Source organism: Athene cunicularia (assembly GCF_003259725.1).
Source record: "Athene cunicularia isolate RWA chromosome 20 unlocalized genomic scaffold, athCun1 chr20_part1, whole genome shotgun sequence".
NCBI lineage: Eukaryota > Metazoa > Chordata > Aves > Strigiformes > Strigidae > Athene > Athene cunicularia.
The window spans coordinates 11920917-11932803 of NW_020799125.1; the positions used below are offsets into that span (position 1 = coordinate 11920917).

The following is an 11887-nucleotide window of genomic DNA, read 5'->3' on the forward strand; positions in this document are numbered from 1 at the left end:
AAAGTATCTCCACTGAAACACTGTCATTCTGCAACAAGTGCCTCCACTAAGTAACCACTATGCTGTTGGGTACCTATACATGAAATACCAGGAGTGGTCCCAGAGGGTCTATCTACAGTGTGCCTCCACCTTGCAACAAGCAAATCCTTGCTCCAGACAAAGTGGCATGGACTGGCCCGTGTTTATACTGCTTAGAAACAGCTCATGCTGAATTATGTTGCAGGAAAAACATTTTAGGTTGTTCTTTTCCCATTTCATTCCATTTTTTTTTTTTCCCTCTGTCCACCAGGAAACACTATGGGAACACCAGCAATTGTCATTCAGTCTGCTGCATTATTTTGTTTTTTAAGGCTCAGGTTGAAAACAGAATAGTGGTGAAAAATCTGCTGCATGCACTGGGACAAAGGATGGAAAGGCTGATTTAGATCTTTCATGTTTTTACAAACTGTAAAAAGCTGCCAGGTTTTCACAATTATGCTAGTCCAACATGAAACTGTAGGATATTCTGAGTATAGTTTATTTTTTACAAGGGAGGGTTTTAAAATATTTTAACACAGCAAATAAAGATTATAGACTAGAGGTCACTGGAAGTCAGCAAGATTTTTCTTTTTTCTTTCCATCACACTCAGTACCACCAGGATATGGTCTTGATGTATGAAAATGTATGATTTTAGTTGACAGTTACAGAAAATTGTACATTCTTCAAGTATGTATATGAGGAAGATCACTGATACTTCTTCCAAGTCAATGAACAGATAATACATGATCCTAGTGGTCCTTGCCAAAACTGCAGAAAGTGGGCTTTGCTTGCTATGCTGTTGGCTCACCCTTGATGAAAAAAAGAGCTGTAGGTATTTTTGGGAACAGGGAAAGAAAGAGCACTTGCATTTAAATTGTATATTATGTATGTATGGCTATAGAAGACTGCAATCTAAATAAATAGGAACACAGGAGGGTTAACAGAATCCTTATTACTCACTTCTGTCTCCCTGACTTTAATAGGCTGGCTCCCCCCGGTTCTACTCCTGTAAACATCTGTGCAGGGAAGATGCAGTAGTTTGTTCTATCATTTCACAGTTTCCTAGGAGGTATAATGAATTCCTGACCCAAAGGCAGTGGTTATGCTGAATAACTTTTGCCACATGACCCCCTTTATTTTTCTAACAAACTGAGGTTGACTGAAGTTTGAAACACTTAAGACAAATGAAAGAATCTCAAGTGAAAATACAGCAGGCTCACACAAAGTTCTTGAGATGCCCCTTGCACTGTCTGGAGACACCATAAAAGTTAACTGTGCTACCAATGTAATGGAATTGATTGTTTTAAATTTATTACAGGACAATGAAGTTTTCCGAGCAGAACATTTCCGCTGCATTGCACGTCCAGGACCGCAGCAGGACTGTGTGCTGCTCTGTGATGACTTGTTAAGAATTCTGCAAGTCTGACAGATAGAGGCACCTCGTATTTGAAGATTCCTCTCTCAAGCAAACCGCCTTTTATCTTTGTCCCTCAGGATTTACTCCCTCTGTTACACTCTGACTGCTCCGTCTCCACAGAGCTCCACAGCATGGAGTGTGGCATTACCTGTTTTTTATGATCTTGGCATGAACTCAGAAGAGTAAGAAAGATGTAAGAGCAGCTGTGCAAGAATGAGAGACAGAAAAAGGTGCATGTTTCCTACCTGTTTCAAGACTCCATTTAATCTGCCTCCTCCTCCAGTGTTTGGTTTCTTCTAAAGGAGATTTCTTCTCCTTTTCTTCTTTCAGATGGCAATTCGTTTAACTGCCTTCTGAATCACCTGCTGTAGGAGCCTCTCTCCTTTCTCTGACTCTACAGCACATCAAGAGCAGTGACCAGCAATCCCTGGCTTGAGATTCCCAAGGGAAACCTCACAAACTATGTCTAAAGGGTCTGTGAAAAAGATGGAAAAACAAGTCTACTATCTGCAGGCTTAAATCTACTACTATGGGGTCTTCATTGCCACCAGGCTTTTTATTGAAGGGAATTTACAGATCCAGAATAAAAACCTGGAAACTACTGACACAAAAATACATACTGCTCTAGGCAAAAGCTCTGGGATTCTCTCCTCTGTCCTACAGAATTACATGGACCAGACTGATTAGGGGTCACAGGCAATTCCCAAAATCCCTGTCTGCTTTTATGGGAGTTATCTGGACCTATGTGTACATGTGGGCTGCATGAGGGCTGAGCAGGGGAGATGGGGCACAGAAACGGTGGTTTGATTTGGGGGTAAAGGCCACTGAAGTTACAGCTTTTCAATGCATGTAAAAACCTTTCATTGCCAACTACCTGTTGCCCATGGACCAAAATGGACAACTCTAGCTCATATAAATAGCTTAAACTGTGAATAAATTAAGAGGGACCCACCAGAGCATGGCAAAGGCAGACATAATTCTGTGCAACCCTGGTGAAGAATTTCAATGACAGATTGAAAGGTCTCCTCCTTAACCATAGACCAGAGACTTCCCTGATCAGAGAATACCAATTATTTCAATCTGCAGACATAAATAAAACCACTGAATTTCCATTGGCTTGCTTGCTACCAGAAGTCCCGATTCAGTTACTTTCACATGTATCCTTGTACTCCCTTGCATGATCTTTTTCTTTCTGTTAATAACCAAGTCTATTTACAGAATGTCAAACACTTGTTTCCTTACAGGTAATCTGAAGAAGTCAAAAAAAAAAAAAAAAAAAAAAAAATCATAGAATATAGTTCCTGCAGAAATTTTAATTAAAAAACCCCCACCAAACCCACAAACCACCTCCAAACAAACACAAAACTAAAAAAAATAAAAGGTTGTGAAGACCTTCTGTACCTTTTAGTGGTTTTGGTCTATCTCTCTCCTGCAGACAACTCAGGGTCTTCCTTCTCCAGCAGCCAGCCTAGATAGCTCTGGAATTCTTTGCTTCAGTTACATCCCTTAATAATTTGTTAGTTACTCCCTGTACGTGACAGTCATCCCTGAAGCACCCATCTTTACCTATTTGTAGTACCCTGTCTTTCAGATTAAACTTCAGACCAAGACTATGCTATCAATTAAAAGTGCTCCCTCACCACTGAAGGGTGTCTGAATGGGAGTAAGTTTATCTTCATTATGACCATTCAAATATTGTCAGTATCTTATTTTTCCAGCTTAAAACTTAGTCATTGAGGAATTCACCTTTTCTACCATACATTATCGCTTTCCATCTGCAGCAGGGGATGCTTAACTTGGAAAGCTTGCCCTGACTATTAATCCTTTCAGGACTGAGAAAGCCTCCTTTATCTCATCTCTTAATTTCTCTCAGGGAAAACAAACCCATCACCCATGATCTTGCTTCAAACACATTACCGATTTTGCTACAGGCTGTTCTCTAGGGTTTAAACAACCTCAAGGTAGTAAGGTTGTTTAAAGCTAGCTTCTCTTCTCTTTCCACACAATTCCCTTCATCATTAACTCCCATTCAGCACATATACATTGTGCAGTAAGGAACAGCATAAAGATCCCTGAGCCAACACAGACTGGAGCTGGGTCAGTCCCCCAAAAGCAATGTAACTGCATGACAATACAAGACCTTGGCAACATAAGCTGTAGTGTTTCCTGAGCATCCTTCCACATGGATTGTAGGCTGGACTTTGGAAGAAGGTTGAGACACATGGCTGAGTTGCCACATACTAAGCTGTGACTAACAGTTGGGCTGTGGTAACCAATGTTTGTATTAAACTTGTTCCTTGCAAATACAAGGTAAAATTTAGCTTAAATACCTTTCCCTGCAGTTTATGCTAATGTTATTTTGCATTTTCAGAGGGCCAAAAGCACATAGTGAGTTGCCACTGATACACATACTTGACCCTTCTGTAGCATTTTTCATACCCTGAAATGCATTCAAACCTACCTCAAGACCTTAAACAGCTACTCCACTACAAGTGCTGTTCTGCTCTGCTCATCCAACATCCTTCTCTCCATGCACACAGCCCTCCTATGGGCTTACTTATGTCTTTTTAATCAACTTTCCTTCATGCTACTGTTCAGCCTTGAATTACCTCCACTTCACATCTCAGTCATATTGTCATTTCTTCTACCTCTCTATTCCTTTTATCCTGTCTGTCACCTTTAGTGCTTGCACTAGTCTTTCAGCAATTCATGAGGGGGACCTATCATTATGCTAGTTTCCATGTAAAATTAACAGAATGCTAAATACTAATTAATATTTCCATAGTACCCACAGGGATTGATTCCCTCTGGCTTTCAGGAGTTAGCAAAGTCATGAACATTTTGCTGACTTGTAGTTTCTTCCTACCTGGGCAGTTGTTGAAAAATATCATTCTGGGATACAGATTCCCTCTTCCCTCTTTGCTAATGGTCCCCGCTCCTGACCTACACTGTTAGAGCAAGCCACCTGTAATCAAAACACTAACATGCCTTCCTTCTCATTTTTATCTTATAGCTTTGCTTTGCTTTCTATTTTTTCTGCAGAATTGTTTGTGTTGCTTAGTGGCAAAAGGAGAAAAAAACAATTTAAACGACTAGATTGTTTTGTGAGATGCCAGAAATCTACCTACAGCCCGAATGGGAACTAAAAGTGATTTTGTGATTTCTTGCACACAACAAAAAGGACCAACTAGAAACAGAGCAGAGGCACCTGTGACGGGGTTCTCACCAATACTTTATGGCACACTGGCTACATCAGGGACAATGTGGTTCAAGCTCACTGAAGACCTTCATGATACTCACTTGGAACAAGCCAAGAATCCAAAGCCCCTGGAAAGAATATGAGCTAGGCGGTTCAGCATCCTATGAAGCCTCTCCTCTTGCTTAGCAGGAAGAGGATTACTACTGTTCCAAGCATCCTTCCTTAAGACTGTTGCAGGTCCTGGTAGAGATGACAACTTTTTGGTTAGGTATTGTTTGAGTAGAGAGTTGCTTTTATCAGATTTAATTTTCATCCTTCATTGTCAAGGCAAAGGTATGACTATTGAAAAAAGAATGACCATGAAGTAGAGGTGCCTTTTGAATTTACATTTAGAATTAGCAAAATTTTTTCAAATTCTGGCATGCTCTATGCCAGGCATCGACACGACAGAGCTTGCAGCACAGTATCGGAGTATTTACCTGAGGGTGGAAAACTACAGGGTGGTAAGAAAGTGGAGCTTCCTTAAACTCTTACCATCAGCCTATCTTATAGCAAATCTGTATTTGAAGAAACCTACATCTTCCAGAATCGAATTTACACACAGAGCAACCTCATATCCCCTCACCCTCAAGATAAATAAATGGATAAATTGAAGTACTGAATATTGTAAAGACTTGTTCATTCAATTATTTTTTTTTCTCCAGGATTACCCTGCAGACTTTAACGATTAACTACTTAAACATACTCTTTCAGAAAAGCAATTTCTTAGCTGCTAAGAAGTCAGAGTGAGATCCAGAACCATGGCAAAACACATCTGGTGTTTGTTTCAAAGAAGGAGTTGCACAAGCATTTTTCCAGAACAGAACAAAAGCTGTTTTGCTTAAGAAAGAAAGTTGCTGTGCTAGTCTAACACTTTTCTTAACACATCAGAATAGGTTTCTGTGTATGTACATCACCTTTCCTACAGCTTGGATGGGTTACCATTTTGAAGCTTGTATAGCCTGGAAATCTGAATAAATCACTCAACTACATCTGACTGTACAACAGTTTGGAAATAGCGAGGAAATCTCGACCAAACCCAATTTAGAGATTACCTTCAGATTTTAAGCTCTTGAGCAAGAACCTTCTTTGTTCTCTGTTTGCACAGTGCCTAGTTCAGCAGGGTCCTGTCATGACTAGGGGTCCTAAGTTCTACAGCAATACAAATAATAAATAAAAAATAATAATACATAGTATATGATCAATAATACCTACTTTATACCCTGTTTTTCAAAGACACACTGCACCCCAGAAAATACTTGAAAAATATGGTAACAAAGTTACCAAAGTTGCAAGACAAATGCAATTTGTTTGATGCAAATATTTAAGGTTCAAGTGGCTGGGAAACTCATTAATGGTATTGCTCCACCAGCACTGAAACGAACACAGACCAGAGAGATGTAACCAGTTCATGCACAGCCTTGGGAGTCTAGCAGAAACTGGGAGGAAACATTTGTGTAGAAGCCGAGGCAGTGAATCCATGAACAGCTTCTCATCTCCACCATCTATTTTCATGCTAAAAGGGACTACATATGGGAAAAGAATTCCAGTGGGGTTTTTTTGTGTTGGCCTTTTCATTTGGAAAAACAAATAAAAGGAGACAGATAAGGTAGACAAATTGTAATGAAACATTTCATATATCCCCTATGGCTATCTCATTTTTCCCAAATGACTGCTGCATAAAATTAAAAAATTAAAGACTGGGATTTGAGAACAAAATTATAAATTAAAAAAGAGACATTTAAAAGAGAATTTCCTAAGGGTTTCATTCCTTCCCCACTCTGCAGCAAGGAGAGCAAAAATACAATCCAAAAGGGGAGAGAAGTCAGAGGGGATTAGAAAGTCCAGTCTTTCAGCCTGTCTCCCATTTTGCTGAATTTTACAGTAGGTTATTTAAGAAGCGGTAGATGTTCCAATAGAAAGCAGGCAGCAGCAAACACAGGCATCGTCTCCTCCTTCCAGCGAGGTCTGTGCAATCTCAGTCTCTTGCTCTGGGAAGGAGAGGTTTTCCTTCCCACACTTGTTACTGCCTTCCAGTGTGGGAGAGGGGAGAAGTGTCTGCCAGAGGTTGGGATCTGGCATTTTGGAGGCTCCCCTCCCTCTGCTGGGCTAAAAGGAACTCAAGTATTCCAGTGCAACCTCATATACAAATTTATACTGTTCCTGAAAGACAGAACAGAAATCAATGGCATTAGGATACAGGTAAATTCTTAAAAGCCTCATTCTACAAGCTGCCAAAAGTGCCTCCTCCCTCTTATACTGTTTGGCAAGACCAGGCAAAAATTAATTGCATTTCTATATGATCCTGAATAAGAATTACTAAGAGATGGTATCATCAATGGAAAAGAAAGACACGCAAAGAGACAGCCACTGTATGGACTATTATTTGCTTCAAGCCCTCACTGCATGCGTTGCTTTTGAGGAAAGAATTCAGTGTGATCAGTTGAGACGACTGAATTCAGGACAGTTTAATCTCTTCGGCTGCAGGGAGCAAGGCCTGGGGTTTGGACTGTTCCTGGGTTCAAGGCATGTCACAGCATTAAGCACTGGCTGTATGCATGTACAGGAGGACAAATGCCCCCATCCCCACAGCCATGGTGAGAGCTACTTGGGGTCTGACCTCCTGGAGGCAGCTGGGCATGGACACAGTGTTCCTCACGCTGCCAGGGCAGCAGGTCCCCGCTCAAGGAGAGCAGCAGTGGGACCAGGGCGTTCATTGCACATGCTAAAATGGGACTGACGTTAATTCTGATGGCTTCACATTATGATTCATTTTGATTCATACTGGTCTAAGTCATGAAATCTTTTTTGCCTATCCTAAGATCCCCATGCATATGCTGGGTGGGGTAAGGCACAGGGGAAAAAGCTTACCAGTGACTCCACCATGTTGGATTTGTTATTCCGTAATGTTTTCACTATGTGGAACACATCAATGATATTTTGCTGTTGAATCATTTCACACACGCTGCAGATGGCACAGAAGGTGCCGCTGCGTCCCCCACCATTCCTGGACGCAGGAGAAAAGAGTCAAGAGGTGAAGGCAAAGCTGGGGAGAGCGCTGCTCACACACCTCAAATGCTAAGAAAGGTCTGTAACATAAGGGCTGGTTAAGGACATTCATGGGTTTGTGGAAGTGGAGACCTGCAGGGCAGAGGACAGGGATGGAAGGGCCAAGCTGGTGCCTGGTCTGGTGGCCAGGGCAGCCCCAGGGACTGCAGTGCTGCTCCTCACGGCTCTGGGCTCACAGCAGCTCCGAGCTCAGAGCTGAACACGCAGCAGTGCTGCTTTGGTTGTGGCTGGGCTCCAGTCACGAGACCTACCTACAAAACAGCAAGTAGCACAACTTTCTCAGCTGCTCTTCACCACAATCAGTAAAATCTCTAGGCCAGGATGCTATAAGGTAGCACAATATTCAACTTGAAGTGTATTATGAATTTAACTTCAATTTCCCCGGCTGAAGCCTGGCAAACCACCAGATTTCCAGATCCATAATCAGTGCTCTTCAGCCAGCATTTCGTCAGGTTACAGATATTTTCAAGTCCTACTTACAGGCAGTGGACAACAGTCCGTCCGTCTCTCCCATCGTACTGTTCTTGCCACTTCTCCAACCTTCTGACCACCTTCAGGAGGGAGCGCTTGGAAGGAGGGGTGTCCCTGTATGCTGGCCAGCCGATGTACTGCAGGTGCTGAACTATGCGATACCCGTCCTGAGGCTAAAACAGAGTGCTTTCAAGATGCTAAACGGGGCAGGGCAGGAAGCAGAGACACAGAGTAAAGCAGGGGGCACTGGTTACATGGCATCTCCCCCCCTGGATCTGATGTCATCAGTGTTAACATCCTCCACTCTGGTTACCAGATACAGTGGGGAACAAGGACTTTTCAGTAATCCAGGTAACAATGATGACTTCAGGTATTACAGAGTCAGGCAGAAACCAGGTGCATAGGATCCCTTGTTTTGTTTTCGGTAGAGAATAAACTCTCATCAAACTGTACAAATAGATCAGATGTGTCTTTCCTGATTGCCTGTGCTGGAGATTAGTTGTGCCATAAGAACTAAAGGCAAAGAAGGTGCTCAAAAAAATCTCTGGGGACTGTGACAGGAAAGGATCCTCATAAAGATTTTAGCAGCAGCCAGTGGTGTTGAACATAGATGGGTGCAGAGATTTGTGAGTTCACAGCATCCACCCTGCCAGCTCTGCATTTACGAGCCAGCTTCATCCCGAGAGTTACAGAGCCTTATTCATTAGCTGCACGACTTCAAGGTTGTCCCTGGTTCAGAAGCAGTTGGCCTGGGATACAGAAAGGTGAACATTGAAGTAATTTATCAATTTGTGCAGTTGGACCACAAGGTTCACTCCGCAATGCCACGACTGAATTGCTGCCCAGGCTCTGACCACACAATGAGAGACTGATGTGTTAAACAGCATGGAAATGTAATTTGTGGAGCCTGTTTCCATTACTGATTAGAAAAAGTGAAAAAGGAACAAAAGAGGAGACATAATCAATCTGGAAAACAACTAATGAGAGAGAAATTCTCTAGTGAACCCCCTTCCTACAGCCCTGAAGTTGCATGGCCAGGGTCCAGTGCGCAGATAAACTTTGTTTCTGTCATTTCAGCTGTCCTGGTGCTGAGGGATACAGACAAAGAGTTGCTTACTGAAATGGCAGTTGCTTATTTATAGGGAAAACAGTGGCAATTGGGAATCCCAGTCTAGCCAGTAAATGTTGCATCTGTCTTCAGAGACCATTGCATACTAGTTGACAGATGGAGAGCTGCTGATACTATCCCAGTTTATTTCCTATGATACCGATGGTTTTATATTGGCTACCGGGTGATTAATTGTTCTCAAATACACACAGAGAAATGCTTTCCATTTAAATACAGATTTTTCAGCTCGTATCATCTACTTTCTACTTTCGGCCAAGAGTCTTCTACCAATACAGACTGATGCAATTAAATGTTAATTAAAGGAAGTAGCTACTACATTCTACAGTGGAATTTTGTTCTGAGGTGAGAGATTCAGCATCTCTAAACCACAAGTCTTGGTTCTGCCTCTTCCTCATGCCAAAATGTATTTTTGAGAATAGAGAGGGAACTGGTATTTCACTGATCTTACCCTGGCCATGTTGCAGATCCGGAATATCCGGTTGATGATATCTTCATCAATGTCTGCTGAAACAAACTCTACTTGAATTGGGCCATAACAACAGGACGTCTTCTCTGGCCAGTACTGCATGCAGAGCTAGAGAAAATGCCAAAAGAAACAGAAGACACCTTAACTATTAACAAAGAAATGCATGGTCAGTCTAATTTCCTTTCAAATTTCTAATCAGCTCTAAATCCATAACTAATCTTGTCTTACATGTATTTGCTCGGAGAAGACCTTATTCTAACTCAGCAAACATTTTTAATATCATGAATATGAAGAAAAAAAAAGGAATAAATTTTAGAAGCATGACTTCTTTTCCCTTTTTTTTTGTATGAATGCATTTTGTAACATTGAATTCTGGGGTCTAAAGGTGCAGAAAAACTGGCTGATAAATGAAGCTTCTGTAGGGGTATAGATTTAAAATGAACATTAAAAGATTAGTGTCTGTAGGTAATTTTAATAGGAGCCACACAGGTTTGGTGTAGATGAGAAAATAGTATATGAGCTAAGAAAATTAATCTTAATTCAAGCAAAGTGGAACTTCTTTTTTCTGTATGATGAACTTTTTAGCCTTCTGACTCTACCAGCGAGCAGGGAAGGGAGAATGAGTATGAGTTTGCTCCAAGAGCAACTCCGATTGCAGGGTGAACCACAACTGAATCTCTGAAGTTTGTGAAGCAGGTTGGAAGTCTTTTTTCTTATGCTGATATTACTGAACTGAAAGTACAAAAAAAAATTGTATCCACACAAATTACAATCCAAGTATTTCAAATCCATCCGGAAATAGATCATGGTGAGAAAATATTTTGCATGAGATCTCATTAGCAGTTTCTGCTGAGATTGTATTTCTTTCTGTTTCTTTCTTCCTATTTTCAAGTGCAATTTTTTAGAAGTTTTGAAACCCCCAGATGCTCATTTGAACTTGCTCTCAAGCTTTTCAAGTTCAATCACTGCCAGTAATAACGTCAAGTGTATGCATGCTACTGCACTAATTCTGTATTCCTGTTATTCCTTCAATCATATGGGATCGAAATTGGGTGGGATATTTATGCAATCTTGTGCATCTTTGCCCTTGTTAGTTTTACAAGCTTAAGCAAGCCAGGCAAGACCACATAAGCAAGTCCTCCTTTGAATGTTGTCTTTACTCTTCATTCAGACTTTCAAGCAGCCTACAGATTCCTCTGAAGCATCTGTCCAATAGGCAAGGAGATTTGAGCTGAGCAGGTGCTTTAGGAAACAACCTCAAGGTGCATTGGAAAGAAAAAAAAAATTAATCCTTAATACTGAAAGTTTGCTTTTCATAAAGCAGGTCTGTGAATGGCCATCTACCCAAATATATATGTATATAAAGTCTTAAATTGTCTGTTATGTTCTCTCACCTCTACATGGCTTTACTTGCACGTTTTCCTGCATAGTGGATTAAAGGTTCACTTATGTATTTATTTTAACTCTTTTCCTCTCTACAGTTTAGGCACAGTTTTATATAAGCAATTTTTGTATTTGTGTTCTACTTATTGAGATGAGTAACACAACCTGCTCATGCACGCAAATACAGTATCCGGAAGCTATTGTACACCAACAGTTTCATAGTGCTTACAGTACAGCACTTGGATTAGGCAGTGATGAACAGGTAGATAATTACAACATTGTCATACAACGACAGTACAAGCACAACATTGTTAAGTTTCCTTTTCAGAAACCTCACTTTTACAGCGAATCTGCTGATCTGCTTGAGGGTAAGAAGTCTACTACATAGGGGTCTGGACAGGCCAGATGGATGGGCTGAGGCCAACTGTATGAGGTTCAACAAGGCTCAGTGCTGGGTCCTGCGCTTGGGTCACAACAACCCCACGCAATGCTACAGGCTTGGGCAAGAGTGGCTGGAGAGCTGCCTGGTGGAAAAGGATCTGGGGGTGTTGGCTGACAGACGGCTGGATATGAGCCAGCAGTGTGCCCAGGTGGCCAAGAAGGCCAGTGGCATCCTGGCTTGTGCCAGAAACAGGGAAGTGATTGTCCCCTGTACTTGGCACTGGTGAGGCCGCACCTCAAATACTGTGTTCAGT

The 11887-nt window shown here is 41.6% G+C and overlaps 1 protein-coding gene across 3 annotated transcripts in view; it reads right to left on the bottom strand.

Annotated features, from left to right (window-relative positions):
- Positions 1-282: 282 nt before the first annotated feature.
- The window catches only part of PTPRT (protein tyrosine phosphatase, receptor type T), a 338779-nt gene continuing 327174 nt past the window's right edge, over positions 283-11887 (bottom strand). For all 3 annotated transcript variants that reach the window (XM_026862069.1, XM_026862068.1, XM_026862067.1), the window contains 4 exons: positions 9792-9917; positions 8224-8387; positions 7546-7681; positions 283-6837 (listed from right to left, as the gene is read on the bottom strand). In XM_026862069.1, coding sequence (XP_026717870.1) covers positions 6784-6837; positions 7546-7681; positions 8224-8387; positions 9792-9917 — 480 coding nt within the window. In that variant the 3' untranslated portion in view covers positions 283-6783. The remainder of the gene's footprint in view (positions 6838-7545; positions 7682-8223; positions 8388-9791; positions 9918-11887) is intronic.